The sequence below is a fragment of the Furipterus horrens genome, unplaced genomic scaffold, assembly GCF_987537825.1.
Source record: "Furipterus horrens unplaced genomic scaffold, mFurHor1.1.pri manual_scaffold_9, whole genome shotgun sequence".
Taxonomy (NCBI): Eukaryota; Metazoa; Chordata; class Mammalia; order Chiroptera; family Furipteridae; genus Furipterus; species Furipterus horrens.
Window position 1 is genome coordinate 93,803,752 of NW_028327179.1, and position 17,993 is coordinate 93,821,744.

At 50.8% G+C, this 17,993-nt stretch overlaps 1 protein-coding gene and 1 pseudogene across 1 annotated transcript; both read right to left on the reverse strand.

Moving 5' to 3' along the window:
* Window positions 1-1,582: 1,582 nt before the first annotated feature.
* KLRG2 (killer cell lectin like receptor G2) lies at window positions 1,583-9,060 on the reverse strand. The gene is made up of 5 exons (XM_090287575.1): window positions 8,010-9,060; window positions 5,835-5,936; window positions 5,435-5,580; window positions 2,436-2,539; window positions 1,583-1,966 (listed from the first exon to the last, which is right to left on the reverse strand). Exons 1-5 carry the CDS (start codon window positions 8,788-8,790, stop codon window positions 1,846-1,848), a joined length of 1,254 nt encoding a protein of 417 aa, XP_090143701.1. The 5' UTR covers window positions 8,791-9,060; the 3' UTR covers window positions 1,583-1,845.
* Window positions 9,061-15,969: 6,909 nt separating this feature from the next.
* On the reverse strand, window positions 15,970-16,488 carry LOC150002210 (ferritin light chain-like; annotated as a pseudogene).
* Window positions 16,489-17,993: the final 1,505 nt, after the last annotated feature.

Consider the following 17,993-nt stretch of genomic DNA (forward strand, 5'->3'; position numbering starts at 1 on the left):
CTTGACTTTTTTTCATCTTCAGTAGAACAGCTTGATGCGTCTTTACATGGGTGTGCCCAGCCCCACCCAGATCAAGATCTGCACGATTGCCAGCACCCTAGAATGTTCCCTGGTGCCTTCCCAGTCATTAGCCACTTTTCTGACTTCTGCCATCATCAGTTAGTTTTAACCCTTTGAGTGCCATGCATAATTCAAAATGTGGATCAATATGAGAAAAAGTTATATCAATATATAACCTGAGGTACAAAAAAGAACAAAACAATAAAAATCATTCCATTCTTATTTACATTTATAGCCATCAGAAAAGTCACTTAGCGCGACGCTGGCACTTTTGGGAAAATTTGCCAGCGTTGCTCACAGGACCAGTTGGCACTCAAAGGGTTAAGGCAACTACTTATGATTATTTTTGCTATTTCTTCTGGTATTTGTCTCCATATTTCTAAGTCACAAGCTTTGATATCTTTGCGAACTTTGGACAGTAATTAGTAAGTTCTCTGTCTCACTCCCCTTCTTCAGCAAGGAAAGCTAAGTGACTTCCAGACCCCCAGCCCTCGCACCACATTCTGGGCACCTTCACGGCTGGTTCTATGTGGCCACATGGTACTTGTCCCTGACGCTGGGAGGAGCCCCAGGGCTCCCGATGTGACGCACCAGACACAGGGCATTTGCTGAGGGCTTTGAAGTGAGTTAAATTTGAACATTTTCGTCCCTGGAGTTCATCTGTAGTTGGAATAAGAAAGCCACAAGAACGACCAGACTGTTCCCCAGCCTTTTATTGCTTGTGGACTCGCCCTCCTTCTCCCAGGCGCCCGCACATTCTGTACAAGCAGCTGGTTTAATGGGTGACACAGGTGTGACCTGACTTCCGAAAGCTGGTTCGTATTTGACAGTGTGTTGTATGCGCAGCCCTGAATTGAGACGCAGGTATGGTCTCCTGTCATTAGAGAGCTCTCTACAGGCTGGGGGGACCAAAGAAGCCCCTCCAGCCCCCGTGGTGTCACTCCCTCTAGTCTGTGAAGACTCTTCACAGGACCCCAGCGCGCAGACGCCTTCAGGCTGGCGTCCCCACGGCTGTGGGAAGAGCTGCCTTGAACCGACCCACGTTTCTCCAGTTTCCTTTCTCACTGGGACCCCGTGTTTGCAGGAGCTCCCGCCTTCGGAGCCTGGGTTCCTCCTGCTCAGGTGGCCGTCCTCTGCATCGCCCCGGCCTTGGCCACCAGTGTGCACCTCCCTCGTCCTCCTCCAGGGGCCGCCACTTCCCACTTGCTGTGACACCGGTCGGCAGCCAATGTTGGCTGCATGCCCAGCTGCCTGGAGCTGACATTTACAGCAATAATGTCCCTGCTGACAAACCCTCTCGCCACCAAACAATGGAAAACGTGTTTCATGGGCTCGATGAGAATCCAGGGTGGGCTCGCCTGTGATCACTCAGTCTTTCTGCTCCTCTAGGACTGAAGGGTGTGCGTTGTGGGTAAGCAGGTAGGGAGAGCATGGGAAATGGCCACTTTAAAGAGGGAGAGACCAAGGCTCAAAATGCTAAAACAAACAAACAAACAAAAAAAACAAACCCACACACAAAAAGTTAAGGTCTCGAAACAGATTCTCTTCAGCAGCTGGAAGCGAGAATGGGCACTTGGCCCCAGGGCCCCAGAAAGCCTTCCGCCCGGAGGCGGTCTTTCTGGAAGAGCTCCAGCTCCCGGGTTTGCTCGGGTGGGGCCCCATGAGCTTGGAGCAGGGAGCCCTGGAAGCCTGGGTCCAGGGAAGAGGCTGCCCCACCTCTCCCTTTGGCCCCCACTGGGGAGCAGGCTGCACGCCCCCAATGGGCTCGGAGTGGGTGAAACCCAGTCACTTGGTCCCCTTGGCACAGACCCAGGGTCTTGGAGAGATGCAGTCCGAAGCCACGAGCTCGCCTCCCTCCAGAGCCCCGCACTTGAGATCCACCTGGTCCTCCTCTTCCTCCGGGACTCTGGGGAAGGGTGGGAGGAAGTGGGGCGCTCAGGGTGGTGGGGCTTCCTGGCGTCGCAGGCCCTCCAGCCTGCAGACCTCCTGACCCCAGGGACTGTTTGAATCAGCCCTGGGGTAGGCATCGTGAGGATGTCATCAGCTGTGTGGCACTAGGTGGGCCACCAAACCTGAGTGGCACATTTCTGTCTGTAGAACAGGGTGGCAGTCCTGCTTGGGTGAATGTGCTGGGGGTCCTAAATGAGGGACGGGGTGATGGGGACTAAACAAAACCAGCCCAAGCATGTGTGTGGGGTCAGCCTCCTGAGGGGTGGCCCAGGGGGATTGAATCTGGGGAGATGGCAGACGCAGAACAGCGGTCGGGGAGGAGGTGTCCACAGGAGGGAAGGCTTCCAGCCCCTCTTTAGCACCTGCTGCGAAGTCACACTAGTGCATCAGAGGGGGACCCCCCACCCAAGTCCACAGTCACTCACAGCTGGGGTGGCAGGGGGACGCCGTCGATCCAGTGCCAGCCATGGCGGCCTCTCTGGGCCCCCAGCCAGGAGTAGTTGATGGCTGGGTATCTGCTCAGGAAGTCCTGAGGGAGAAAAGCAGCTGGGCACTCTTCGCCGGACACTGGCTCACCCCCCCTCCCCAGGGGGCTTCTGCAAGGTCCCAGCTTGCCAGGCCAGAGAAGCAACTCTGCTCCACCCGAGGAGACTTACCCAGACACAAGGGGCTGGGAAGTTGCACTGGACGCGACGGAGCTCAGGACGGGAATGGGAAACCGGGCGATCCCGTCTCAGGCCTCAAGGCGAGAGGATGCGAACACCCATCCCCACCGAGTAAGGGGAACAGAGGGGCTCCAGGAAGAGGAGGGGGGAAGACGAGCAAAGCTGGTAGGCTACACAGCGTGTCCAGGTAACAGCAAGCAGCCTAAGTGGGGGAGGCAGACTGGGAGCAGATGGGCAACCACACGTCCGTCAGCAAGGGCAGCAGTTTCGATGTATCGGTCAGTGCAATGTTATTAAGGCCATTAGACAGACGTAGGAAGCCCATGGGCACTGTCGGGGGCAGTGGGGGGGGCAGCTTGTGGAAGGCTGCAGTGTGCGAGGGGATGACTGTAATAATGACGAAGTATGTACGAACATGGACACAGGCATGAGGAACAGCCAGAACGAAAACAAGGCCGTTAGAGAGCTGTTAACAATGATAATTTCTTTAACTATGTATCCTTGACCTCATTTTTAACAATGATGTAAAGTAGCCTGGTATTTAAAATGTTTCAACTTGTTTTTAACTTGCAGTTCAAAAGTGTTCAAAGGTGTTCACATTGGAACTCTCCATGTGATGCTGCCAGTCCACACCGGCCCAGCCTTTCCGTTCCTGTCCCTGTTGTTGGAATGGGTGATCCACTTTGGGTAGCAAATCCAGGAGCGTGAAGGAGAGAAAGTGAATTTACTCAAAGATAACTCAGTGCCATTTATGAAGAGAAACTGGAAGCTGTCCAAATGCCCAGCAATTGCAAACTAACTAGGCCAATTATAGGAATATCAACTTGATGGAAAATTGCAGGGCTGTTAAAGATGACAAGTACATAGAAAATGTAGTTCTGTGAGAAAATGTAAATACGAAATCATGCTAAGTGAGAAAAGGCGGGCCCCACCAGCAAGTGCACCTCACTCCTGATGTTAGTGAAGCGGGATGGTAAAAATGAATGTAACGTTATATTCAGTTCTCCCCTCCTCCCCCAAATGGTTTACGTTGACAAAGACAAAACACTGGAGTGCCACTGCCATTTGGCCCTCAGGTCCTTCAGCTTAAAGACCCTTTCCTGTAGGGACACCAGGGGCCAGTCTTATTCACCATGGATCACGAGAGCCCAGCACACAGTCGGCCAGCTCAGTAAGAGTGCCCTCCTGTGACCCTGGCAGTCACCACCAAGGGCCCCAGGTAACACCTGGGTCACCACGCCAGCCGTGGGCCCAGAGGTGCCGACACCCATCCATCTTCTCCCCAAGGGAGCATCAGCCAGAGCAACTTCCAGGTGACCTGGCTAACCTCAACCACCTGAGGCCCCAAAGGTCAGACGGCACGTGAAAGTGGGGAGTGGGGGTGAGAGTGGGCTCAGGGCACACAGCCCTTCCCGGCTGGCCGCTTCCTCTCTGGCTCCATGCCGCAGGCTGGGCTGGGTGGGGCACTTCGGAGAGGGTGGGAAGGAACCTGGGCGGTTGTAGGAGTGAGTAAAAAGGCAGAGCAGCTCCGAGCACCTCGCCTCATGGCTGCATAGACCTGAGACTCTGGCTGGCCAGCACTGACCCCTCTGAGCCATCAGCTGCTGGTTGGAGAGGACACACCATGGCTCAGAGCGGGGCTGTCACTGCAGAGTAGAGCTTTGGGGCCAGGCTACCCCATATTCAAATTCTGGTTCTGTGACTGAAACCAGGATACCCAGCCTTTTAGAGCTTCAGCATGGTCCTCTGTAAAATGGGGACATTTGTAATGAGGCCTGAGATAGTATGTGTAAAGCCAAGGGCACATAGTACACACTCATTAAGTGTCCCCTCTGCTGGGTGGTACTCAAAGCTTTGTACCTCCCCCCACCTCCCACAACTTCATCTGGTACTTATGGCAATGCCAAGAGGACCCTGCCCTTCTTTCTGTCCTAGCTCACTGGGCCTCTTGGTGACAGGGGCCAGATCCTGTCCCCACCCAGCAATACCCACTCCATTCAGCTCTTCTTTTCCTTGCAGCACAGACTCCATTAACCTGTTCTCATTGTTAGCAAAAAATTACGGAGTGGAAAAAGCAGTGTCAAGAGTTATAAATAGCCCCGGCTGGCGTGGTTCAGTTAGTTGAGCACCGGCCTACGAACCAAAGGGTTGCCAGTTCGATTCCGTCAGGGCACAGGTCTGGATTGCCAGCCAGGTCCCTAGTTGGGGGCATGCAAGAGGGAATCACACATGTTTCCCTCTCTTTCTTCCTCCCCTCCCCTCTCTAAAAATAAATAAATAAAATCTTTAAAACAAAACAGTCCTCCCACAGATCAAGAAAGAAATACTTGTGACCTTAAGTCACTGACTTTAGTGGTGATCTGTCACCCCGCATTATTACAGCAAGACCCGACTAGCACACCCACTAAATATAATTCATTTTCCATCCCACCTCCCAGGATCACACGTGTCTCCCCTGCAGATCTGCCAGCACAGACTGGTTCCCGAGCTCCCTGTTAACTGTGTGGCCACCAGGCTGGATGGTGCAGCCCTGCTCTGGCCATCCAGCTCCCCCTCTGCTTCTTAGAATGAAGAGTAAATCGAAGACCTTGGTGACATGAAGTCTAGTCCCCTGCATGTCACTTTATTTCTCCAGGCCTTGGTGACGTTTTCTGTAACGTGGAGTTGGACTAGATCATTGTGATTCCTTCCAGGGCTAGCATCCCGTAACCTGTAATGATAGGCACACTCCTCCACTGCCCACCCTCCCCGCTTCTCACCTGGATGTGGCTCAGCAGGGGGAGGGTGGCATTGTGGGCTGAGCAGTAAGCCTGGCTGGCTTCCCAGGCCTGAGCTTCGGCAGAGAGGTAGTAACAGTGCTCCCCGTGCCACAGCCAGCCCTGGGGACATGGCCGGCACCCTGCTCCTGCAAGAAGAGAGTACAGGTGAGCCATAGGGTAAACTGTAACGAGTTGAATGCATGTACATTAAAAAACCAAAACCTGCCCACCACCTTGACTGAGGCAAATCTGGAGGCATGGAACTGGCAAGCCTTTCAGTGGCACGCAGGGTGGGGAGGGCCCCTGGAAAACTGTACAGTCTGTGCAGGGCACAAAGCCCCCCTGGTGGGTGCTGACATTGGATTGCTTGTCAGAGCATGGCCAGGACGAGGCACCATACCTGTTCTAGCAGCCAGGGCTATAATGGTGACCGTGGACACCGCCAGGAGCACGGCCATGATTACCAGGGCCCAGCGCAGGGACTTCATGTACATGGGCAGCCCTGGGGAGGGAGGGGACAACCAGGAGAGACAGATTAGAACCACTGACTTACATGCACACCAGCATCACCCCCACGTGAGCACCCACTGCCTCACCCCAGACCCCCAGATAAAACACTGGATTTAGGTTAGAACCTCCTATTGGGGGGGGGGAAACGCTACGTGTTTTCTTCTTAAATAACTAGTAGACCTAAGATTCTATTCAAGAAAGAACAAATAATTGACTAACAAGCATTTACTCTGCGCCTCATGTGCCCGGGACACAGGGTATAAATATGCCAGCAGGGCAGGGCCCTGCACTCAAGGAGCTAACAGACTTGACAAAGGTACCAGGAGAAAAAACTGCAAACAAGAGAGGAATGAGGGCTAGATTTGGAGGTCAACAGACCCGGGTTCAAGTTCTGCCTCCAGTGGTTTTAACACTGGAATCACACCTGCTGCCTCTTTGATCTCTCCAGGTCACTGGAGGCCACCAAGGAAGCATCATGCAGAGAGCACTTAGACAGGTGTGGGTTGTCAGCAGCTGGAGGACCCAGGGGACCAGATGGCTGGAGTGAGGTTGCAGAGGGGAAAAGAACTTGGAGGCGGGAGGAATTAAGTACTGACAAATGCTACGTCATGGATAATGACCTTGGAAACACTAGGCTAGGTGAAAGAAGCCAGGTGCCAAAGGACATGTATTATGAGCCCATTTGAACGAAATATCCAGAACAGGCAAACCCATAGAGACAGAAAGTGGACAAGCGGCTACCTGGAGCTGGAGGTGGGGTGGGGTGGGGTGTGATAGTTTAAAAGGTACAGCATTTCTTTTTGGAGTGAATGAAAATATTCTAAAACTGGCTGGTGATGGTCACACAATTCTGTGAATAGACTAAAGACCACTGAATTGTGTGCTTTAAGTGGGTGAATTGTGTGGTACGCAAATTATAGTTCAATGAAGGTGTTACCAAAAAAAAAAAAAAAAAAAAACTATTTGAAAATGCTTGGAATACAAGATATATAGCCTTGGCTGGGTAGCTCATTTGGTTAGAGCATCATCCTGATACACCAAGGTTGTAGCTTCGATCCCCAGTCTGGGCACACACAAGAATCAACCAGTGAATGCATAAAGAAGTGAAAAAAAAAAAAAAACAATTGATGTTTCTCTCTTCAAAATCAATAAATAAAAAGAAAAACAATTTTAAGGTACATAAATTGACAGTCTTAAAATAACAAAAACAGAACTAAAAAGCCTGGAGAAGAAAAGGAAAATAAACCCACCAATCACCTCAGTAAATATAACTTCTGTGACAGCAGTAAATTCCTCTCTGGACAATTCAGAAAACAGCAGGGAAGAAATACAGTAAGTTACAAAAGTCTCACACACCTTCAAGCTCAGGACTGCAACAGGGACCTGGGAAATGGCGCCCCACACAGCCATCTGTCTCCCAAGCTTCCAAGGGGGAAAAAAAAAAAAAAGGTCCCACCCAGCCCCTTTAGAAAGCTATTCTCAATCACACAAGTAACAAATGCATTCTCCTGGTTAAAGGGGGAAAAAAATACAGATGAAACTACCCCCCACCGCACCACCAACTACCACTAATCTTACCCGCCTGAGCTCCAGGAAGCCTTCCCATGCCCCCAAGTTCACCAGGCATTCCCTCCCGGTTCCTTGTCCAGGACAGCTAAATTATTTGTATCTTTTTCAGGCTCTTCTTCCCTCCCGGGCTCCCAACACCACTACCGTCACGTGATCCTGAAAAACTTGCCCTTTACTGGAATTTTACCTCCTCAAAAGCCTCTCCAAGAGGCGGTGCACACTAAGAGGGACTGTGAAAGTTGTCGGAACAGTGTAAGGGGAAGGAATAGTGGGTTTATTCCATGATCGCAAACTATTTGAATTAGAATTACGTAGACCAGAATGTTATTGGTTTCAAACCAGAGAGAGGACAGGTAGGTTCGGACATTGGGATGGTCGTCTGGGTCTCCTAGTCCCTCCAGAGCAGTGGCCCCGGGCCGAATGGATGTCGGGGGACCTCAGGTTGTGGCGGACCCCGACCCGGCGGCGTGCGCTCCCGGCGCCGGCGCGCGCTCACCTATGAGCTTTATCGCCCTGTGCAGCTTCTTGTCGCCATCCACCTCGGCGCGGTGCAGCAGCACCGAGTCCTCCTTCTCCAGCGCCTGCTCCTGGCAGCGGCAGCGGCACGTAGGGGAGCCCGGGGACTCCGCGCCCCCGCCGGCGGGGCTGGCCCGACCCTCGGCGTCGAGGCCCTGCTCTGCCCGGGCTCCGGCTAGCAGCGAGCTCCGGCCCCACGTGCTGCCCAAGGACGCGGTCCGTGGCAGGAGCGGGTACACCGGGGAGGCGTGGCGGGAGAAGGCTGGGGACTCGGGAACGGGCACGGTGATGAAGCGCGTGGAGGGCGCGGGCGAGGGCGCGCGGCTGCCACCGGCCGCGCCCACGGGCTTCACGCGCACGTCCACCTGCAATTCCACGGGCGCCCAGGTGCCGGGCGCCGGCTCTCCCGGCGCGGCCCAGGGCACCAGCTCCGCCTCACCGTCCCGGGGCTGCTCGGCCGCAGTGGGGCCTGGTGACGGCGGCTCCGGGCCGGCGGACGCCTGGCGGCGGAAGGCGCCGTAGCCCAGGCTGGGTGGCAGTACCCGCAGGCGCGCGGGGTGAGGCGAGGGCAGCTTCTTCCCGCCCGAGAGGTCCTGGCCCGCGCCGGTCGCCTCCTGCCGGCTGCTCTCGGGAGTCTCGGGTCGTCGGTTCTCCGCCGGGGCCTGCGGCTGCTCCAGCCCCGGGACCTGGTTTTCCAAGGTCTCCATGGGCAACTCAGCCCCGGCTTGGTCTCCTCCGGATGCCGTCCGGGCCCTCTCCATCCGGGACGCGGAGCAACCGAGACGCGCGGTGGAGCTCACCTGGGCCCAGGGAGGGCGTCAGTTTCGCCTCTGGGTTCAGCCTGGGCGCAGCTGGGCTGGTGATGTTGTCGAACACGCCCCTCTCGGTGGCGCCCCGGGTTCTGCTGGCCACACCCCTTCTGGCCCCCGGCCCCGCCTTCCCGAGGCACCGCCTAAGGAGGAGGGCGGAAGGGCCAGGATGGGTGGTTCCCCGGGCAAACAGCTGGTATCAGACACTTCAGGGAGAGCCGGGAGTCCAGGTGGATCGGGACTCTTTCCGCTCCTTTGTCCTTGGTCTCGCCCACTTCCCCCCGCCCCTCCCCCGGCCTTCTGCTATTGTGCCGATTTGGAGAGTTACCGCTTGGGCGGAGAGCCGATCGCCAAGACTTGTGGGGACAAAAGGAGTGGGGCGGCCTGCGGAAAAGGGACAGAGCTAGTTGTTCCGACGATGTGGTGTGGAAAGGGGCGCCACACCTGAGAGGCACCCCCCGCCCCTTCCCGCAGACTTCCCTGGGATAGCTGCTCTGGAGGCCTGACTCCTACGAGCCTAACTCGTTCAAGCCTGAGGAATGAATAAGCATGAAAGCGTCTATTTTCGTGGGGACAGGAGCCTGGTCCCCGGGGCAACCTGGGGTGCTGGAGTACAGGTTTCCCAATCCTGGCCACTGAGCTGAGTGCCATTAAAAAACAAAATTCCTGGCTAGACTCCACCCAGACCTACTGAATCTCCTAAGGGAAGGAGGCCAATGGTATTTTTATCAAGTTGCCCAGGATAAGATTGGCAGATAAAGTACAGGCCAATAAGTCAAATCTGAATTTCAGATAAACAAGAGATAATTTCAGCTCTTCCTAAAGCTTCCTTGTGCAATTCTGTGGATTTCTGGGACCCTGCCCCCTCTACTTCTTTTTTCTTCTCCTTTAAGTTATAACATTCACCACTCTGATTGCTAGTGCGGGGTGGGGGGCACGTCCAACCACGGGCTGCCTTGGGCTCCCTGGGGCTCTCTCAGGATGAGCACCAGGCTTTGGAGCAGTCCCCACTGTGCCTTCCATGGCAGAGTCACAGTGGCCCTGGCATGGGAAGGCCATTTACAACTTCTGTGATGGAAAACCCTAAGGCAGGTGCATTATTCAAATGTTCAAAGGGCTTCAGAGCCTGGCTAGCCAAAAAGAACAGGATCTACTGCAGTCCTTCCACCCGTTTCTCTCACTTTAAAATCCCCTTTCTACTTGCAATACATGCTTGTGATACAAAATTTAACATTACGGAAATGCACACTTTAGAAAGTGGCAGTCCCCAGGATTTCCTGCCCCAGAAATCTCTGTTATTCATGTTTAGGTGTACATTCTTCCGGCTGTTTGTCTACGCATACCCTAAACTATATTGTTATGATATGTGTATGTTTTTTATTTTCAAAACTTCACCCATGACTAAACTTATATCTATCCCTGATTTACTTAGGTTGTCTCCTTCTGGTGCACATTCGAGTTGTTTCCATTTGGGTGACATAATTAATGCAATGTTGCTAATGTCACCTTGCACATTGTTGTTGTTGTTTTAAAAATCATATCTCGGATGATATTTTTGGAATAGATTAGTTAAAATGGACCGCTTAGCCCTGATGTGTGGGGCTCAGTAGGTTGGACGTTGTCCCGCAAAGTGACTACTGGTTCAATTCCTGGTCAGGGCACAGGCCTGGGCTGCGGGTTTGGTCCCTGATTGGGGCGCATGCAAGAAGCAACTGATGGATGTTTCTCTCTCATATCAATGTTTCTCTCCCTCTCCTTTTCTCTCCCTTCCCCTCTCTCTAAAAAATAAATAAGGAAATAACTAACTAACTAAATAAAATCTTTTAAAAATAAATAAAGAGCCCTGGTTGGTGTGGCTCAGTGGCTTGAGTGCTGGCCTGAGATCTGAAAGGTCGCTTGTTCGATTCCCAGTCAGGGCACATGCCCGGGTTGCAGGCCAGGTCCCCAGTTGGGGGCGTGCAAGAGGCACATTGATGTTCTCTCTCCCTCTTTCTCTCTCCCCTCTCCTCTTTCTAAAATTAAACAATCAAAATCTTGAAAGGAAGGAAGGAAGGAAGAAAAAAAAGGAAAGAAGGAAAGAAAGAAAGAAAGAAAGAAAGAAAGAAAGAAAGAAAGAAAGAAAGAAAGAAAGAAAGAAAGAAAGAAAGAAAGAAAGGAAGAAAGAAAATGGAACTGCTTAGCCAAAAGGTGCTCTGATGGACAATGTGACAATGACCCAAATGACTCACAGGAGGCTGAACAAACAATGGATGAGAGATGGTTGTGCTCTGCAGCCTCACTGGCACTTGAAATGATTACTCTCTTAGTCTTCACCAATCTGGTGGGTGAAAATACAAAATTTCAACTTGTATTCTTTTTAGTTATAAATGAGGTTGAACATCTTTTCATTTGTTTACTGTGTCATGAGAAGCGTCTTTGCCATTGTCAGGGCCGTTGCAACTGCCTCTAAGGTGCGCCTCAGATCATCAGCTGGTTCCCGGAAGCGGTTCAGTAGGAGCCAAGTTCACTGGCGCAGGGAGGCTGATAGTATCTGGCCTGTCTAAACAGACTGGAGAGCTCCCAGAGCATAACCTCAACCTTGGCTGGTTGCTCCAAAGAGGAAACAAAAATGTCCCCACCCCCCGGCTCTTGGCTGATGTCACCCACTCTGGCATCTTGGACTCTTCTAGGGTCCCCAGACACACAGATGACGGTGGAGGGGAGTTTCTGCATGGCCAGCTCCCTGGCACGGTCAGTCCATCCTCAGCTCACATTCCACCTGCTCAGAAGCTCAGGGACACCGGCCCCCCAGCTCCCTGTCCCACACCTGTGGATTGTCTTCAGAGAACTCAGCACTGTGTTCGGCCAGCCTGTTCACATATTTCTCTTGTTTGTCTCATGTTTGCCTCTGGCCCTCTAGAAATCATTACCGTAGCCCAGAACGGTACCTGGCATGCCCGTCCCCAGTGCTTGGCTGATGCCACCCCAGTGGCTTAGTGAGTATTTATGCAATAAATACCGCCGAACAGGGCCTGTGTGGGTGTGTTGGACATACCTTGTCTTTATTATTTTTCTCCCTCAATTTTTATTTAACAGGTTTTAAGCAGACTCAGAGAGTAGGATGACAGATAAGGGGGGGTGGGGAAGGTTAGGGGGTGGAGGGATTGATTGAGCAAAGAGGAAAAAGGCCTCATGGACGTGGGCAACAATGTGGTTGGTGATTGCCAGGGGGAGGGGTATAAGGGCACTAAATGGTGATGGAAAAATACAATAAAAAATAAAAGTATAAAGTAATTTAAAAAAGAAAAAGAACAAGTAGAGAATACTTGGATACCCTCCACCTAGACTCAACAGTTAGCATTTGGCCACATTTGCTTCGTCTTTACCTCCGTGCAGACATCCTTCTGTGGTTGTCTCCGTGAAGCAGTCGAGTGTACTGCACACCCAGTGAAGCTTCACCCCTAAATGCTCAGCACATGTCTCCCATGCACACGTGTGTCTACCAAGTCCAGTATTCTCACACCAAGAAATGAACCGTTCCTCCATACTCAATGATACCTAGAGGTCATATTTAAATTTACCCAATTTTTTCAAACCAGGATCCAGTCAAGTCTCATACATTACATTTGGCTGTCATATGTCTTCTCCCTAATAACTCTGTGCGGAAGACACTAAAATGCCTACTTCACGGGGGAGGAAAGTGAGAGGCAGGGAAGTGGAGGAACCTTCTAGGTGGGAAAGCCAACATGCCGTCATGTGTCCCTGACTCCCATGCATCTTGGTTTCCTGTAGGTTTCATTCCCAGGCTCTGGCTAGTCTAGTCCGTGCGAGCCATGGGCTGGGCCAAGGTGGAGGTGTGAACCCAGTTTGCCTGGCCAACAAGGCTTTACTTTCAAGTTCCTCTAGCTACCTTTCCACTCCTTACTCCCGACCTTATCTCTGCTGCTTTCTGAGACTTAGCCATGGATTGGAAGTGACCAGGCATGCTGTTTCTGCCTCACTTACTTGGCGGAGGACCCACTGCGGAGAGGAACAAAAAGGTGGCTTTTGGCTAAGGGTGGGGTAAGGCTGCAGCAGGAGAAAGCACCCCACCTGGGTATGTGCGTGCTCAGCCAAGGAGACTTGAGGAAGAGCCCTAACAGGGCAGAAAAAACTTCTCCCTGAGTCACCAGCGGCTTGGCTTGTTCTTTGCGTGTCAAAACACAGATCCTCCCTCGCTGGGAGCTCCACCCCTAGAATTCGTTCCTGTAGATTGCAGTGGGCAGAACTATCACGTGTTCATAGACAGCCTGCCTGACTCATTATCACATGGGCTACCTCCAACCTCCTGTGTATGAGTATCTTGTGAGTCTAGGCTTTAAAAAATGAACTACTCAACTCTCCCCTGGGGCTAGAAACACTTCAGTTTTCAGGGCAAAAAGGTCCAACTGTCATCTAAAGAGGAAGAAGCAGAAAAGACCTCTTTTTTTTTTTTTTGGTATTAAGTTTACAGGAAAGAAAGATGACTTTTTTTTTTTTACTTGTTTCTGTAATTATATGTTTTTCTTTTTTCAATTACAGTTGACATTCAGTATTACTTTATATTAGTTTCAGCCGTACAGCACAGTAGTCAGGTAATTATGTAAGTTGCAGAGTGATCCGCTGCTAAGTCTAGTGCCCGCCTGGCACCACGCACAGCTATTAGAGTATCAGACTCTGGGCCCTGTGCTGTGCTTTGCTGCCCCATGACTATTTCATAACTAGCAATTTGTACTTCTTAACCCTTCCACCTTTTTCCCTCAGACCCCCTAACCCTCTTCCCTCTGGCAACCTCAGTTTATTCTCTGTTTATGGGTCTGTTTCTGATTTGTTTATTTTGTTATTTTTCATAGTTACTAGAACATTATTGACTATATTCTTTATGCTGTATTTACATACATCCCCATGACTATTTGTAAAAACCACTTTGTATTTCTTAATCCCTTCATCATTTTTACCCAAACGCCCAATCCCAACCCCCTCTGGCAACCATCAAAATGTTCTCTGTAGCTATGAGTCTTCTTGTTTGTTTATTTTGCTTTTTAGATTTGATTGTTGATAGATATGTATTCACTGCCATTTTATTGTTCATATATTTTTACTTATTGTTATTCTGTTACAGTTGTTTGTATTTTTAATCTTTCTTTTTCTTCTTAAAAAAGACCCTTTAACATTCTATGTAATACTGGTTTGGTGATGATGAACTCCTTTAGCTTTTTCTGGTCTGGGAAGCTCTTTATCTGCCCTTGCATTCTAAATGATAGCTTTGCTGGGTAGAATAATCTTGACTGTAGGTCATTGCTTTTCATCACTTTGAATATTTCTTGCCAACCTCTTCCTGCCTGCAAAGTTTCTGTTGAGAAATCAGCTGACAATCTTATGGGAGCTCCCTTATAGATAACTAACTGCTTTTCTCTTGCTCTTCTGTTTTTGTTTTGTTTTTTTAGAGTATGGGGGAGAGAAGGGGAGAGAGAGAGAAAAAAAAACATCGATGTGCTAGAGATACATCACTTGGTTGCCTCTCGCATGCCCCTAACCAGGACCTGGCCTGCAACCCAGTCATGTGCCCTGACTGGGAATTGAACCGATGACCCTTTGGTTCACAGACCGGTACTCAATCCACTGAGCCACACCAGCCAGGGCTCTATTTTATTTTTTTGATACAATTGTAAATGGCATTGTTTTGATTTCTCTTTTTGATACTTCATTATTGGTATATAAAAGTGCAATCAATTTCTGAATATTAATGTTATATCCTGATACTTACTGATAGTAGTTTTTGGTGGAATCTTTAGGGTTCTCTGTATATAGTATCATGTCATAAAGATGGCTAGCTTTAACTAAGACTGATTCTACACACATCAGGTGTGTTACTTTCCTGCTGTCAGGAGCAGGGATGATGAGGTACTCAGCTCCAGAGATGCTCAAACCTCAGAGTCTAAGTGAGTGGCATCCCTTGGGCTCAGCAGTTCATACCCTGTGCGGTTGAATGCATACCCTTGTCAAGGGTCCCTCTGTTGGGCCCTGGTGGAGAAAGGTCAAACAAGGGGGAGGATGAAGGAGGGGTCGGGGGGTGGGGGAGAGAGAGAGAGAGAGAGAGAGAGAGAGAGAGAGAGAGAGAGAGAGAGAATATGTGTTGGCCCAGTTCCTGTCCTAATTATACACATTGTATATCCTTTGGCCAAGTAGAATTTGTCTGCCACTCAGCTCTGGATGACATAAACAAAAACCTTCTGCAAAGGCAAACTTCTGGAGGAAGAGTCTTACATTTCTAACAATCTTGGACCAAGTTCATGGACTCCATCAAGGCCTACTCTTCTCCATAAAGGAATAGACACTTCTATTCCTGGGGGCTCACCAGAGACCCCAGGCCACCAGGGACCACATCCTATGCCCTCTTGTGACCACAAGAACCTAGCCTGTGCATTCTAGGTCCAAATTGGGAGATTAACCATTGTCAAGTTGAAAGGTCTTGGTCCCATTGTTAACAGTTCTAAATTTCAAGATGAACTTCTACACTTTGGAAGAAAATTGAGTTTACTGTTTTACTGTACAGATGTAAACTCCCACTTGGCTGGGAGTTTTCAGGGCAAATTGATTTGTGTAGAGATCCCTCTATGATTCTTCCTAGTAAGATACATACATTTCACAGTTTTCAGTTTTCTGGGGAGCATGGGGAGCAACAATGTAAGAACTCCTGGTCTTCAGGGTGAAGCTCTAACCAGCTGGCTTATTGGTTCCACTGCGTTTTTGCCCATAAAGCTTTCATAGGCCATTCAGGGGAGGGTTTCCACCAGTCTTAAGTGGTCCCCAAACTGGGATTATGGATGACTTTTATATTCAACAGATTTAAATACCATCGCTCAGATAGCGTAAGAGCCAGTCTGGCCATGTTGCTTGAGAATTAAACACTGGTTTTTAGCCAGAACTGACATTCTTGCAAGCACAATATATTGACTAAAACCAGCATTTAAGCTATTGTTCTTTTCTGCAAAAGGCTTTATTGTTTCCATTCGGTCCAATGCATGGGAGAGGGCTCCATGGTGGTTAACAGGGTGTTTAGTGGTTCCAGGAGGAGACTCAGGCAAAAGCCAGGTAGCAAGGAGATGCAGAGGGCCCCTCAAAGGCTTCTGGTCATGCTTGAGGGGGGCCTTTGGAAGAAAAACTCAGCCATCCCAGCCTCGGGCCGGCCAGCCTGCGGGGGTGAGTCAGGTGTCGCCCATCTTCTCTATGGGTTTCACCTGCTCATCCAGGAAGTGGTTCCCCAGGAAGTCAGAGCTGTGGGTCTGTGCGGGCAGAGCCCAGGGCCTGCAGCTCCAGAAGGGCCTGGTTCAGGTGCTTCTCCAAGGCCAAGGCAGCTCCCGTGGCGTCCTGAGTGTCACCCCACTCTTGGGACGGCTTCAGCACGTCCTGGAAGAGAGTGTGGCCACCGCGCTGGTTTTGCAGCTCGAAGAGACACTCGGCTTCCTTGAGCTTCTCCTTGGCTAGCGCGCAGAAGAGGTGGCCCACACCCTGCAGAGCCACATCGTCCTGGTGGGAGCAGAAGCCCAGAGAGAGGTAGGTGTGGGAGGCCCGCAGAGGCAGGCGCCTGGCCAGGTGGTTGATGGCAGCCTGCACCCCGGTGGAATAGTTCTGATGGGTTTGGGAGCTCATGGTCATTCAGCGATGAAGATTTAAGGTCACACAAACGGTGTTGGCTGGTCTCGGAGGCTGAGGGTGGCTGAGGCGGTTCCGAAGGTGACTAGAAAAAACGTTGGTAGTTGGAAAAAAAGGCACGTCCCTAGGTCTGTTCCGCCCATACCCTGTCGAACCAGTAGACAGATTCCAGGACTGTGCGGGGCACGCACACTTGTTAATTTTAAGGAGAACTTCACCGTGATAATTAAGAAAGCTTAGCCCTGGCCAGTGTGGCTCAGTTGGTTGGGAGTCGTCCTGCAAATCAAAACATTACGAGTTTGATTCCCAGTCAGGGCACATGCCTAGGTAGTGGGTTTGGTCCCTGGTCAGGGTGCATACAAGAGGCAACCAATAGATGTTTCTCTCTCACATTCATGTTTTTCTCCCTCTTTTTCTCCCACCCTTCCCCTCTAGAATCAATTTAAAAAAATTTTTTTTAAAGTTTATAATTTCAAACTGAAGGGGCAACCTCCTGCAAGGTCTATGGGCAGCTCACACTGACCGGGTGGGCCAGGCCTTCTACCAACCTGCAGGGTCTGTTTGGACTATTGAAACCTCCCTCTCCTAGTTGGTCTGGGGACATATAAATTAGAAATTATCTGGCTTGTTTGTCTCTTAGAGATTCTGTTGGTTACCTGGGGACCAGACACAATCCCGAGACACTTGCCACAGAAAGAAAAGCTCTCTAATAGTGTATGTTTATGGGCTGACCTTCCCTGTCCCTCCAATGTCTCCTTCTGTCACCATGGCAATGGGTAGAAGATGAGCGTTTTGCATGCCATCTTATTTGGGGATCTTGTATAGGCTGAATTGTGTACACCCCTCACTCATGTGTTGAAGTCCTAACTCCCAACACCCCAGAATGCGACCTTATTTGGAGCTAGGATCATTGCAGATGTAATTAGCTAAGGTGAGGTGCTTAGGGTGGGCTCTAATGCAATATGACTCGGTCCTTATAAAAAGGGGAAATTTGGACACACGCACTGGCAGAACACCATGTGAATGAGGGAAGATTGGGGTGATGTGTCTATAAGCCAAGGAAACCAAAGATGGTCCCCAAACCACCAGTTCTACCAAGACCTTGATCTGGGACCTCAGACTCCAGAACTCTGAGGCAATACACTTCTGTTGTTTAAGTCACCTAGTCTGTGGCACTTTGTTACAGCATTCCTGGCAAATGAATAAGTCAGGACCCACAGAAGCCAACAGGTGCAGGGCTGGGGCTCCGCGCACGAGCCTTTTCTCCAAGGAGAGTCTTTTAACTCCCTGCAGGCAGCCCCTGGCCCCCACCTCTGCCTTTGTGACTTTGAAATGTGTGCTGCTTCCTTCAGGCAGACACAACTCCTTGCCAGGTGGTGTGGCTCTGGGATCAGGTAAGGGTTGAATTCCAGTGAATTCTAGATCCCAATGGCTCCCCAGGCCAGGCGCCCTTGTGCAATGAGCAACTTGCACAGATGTACCCAGCAGCTCTGATCGCTCTC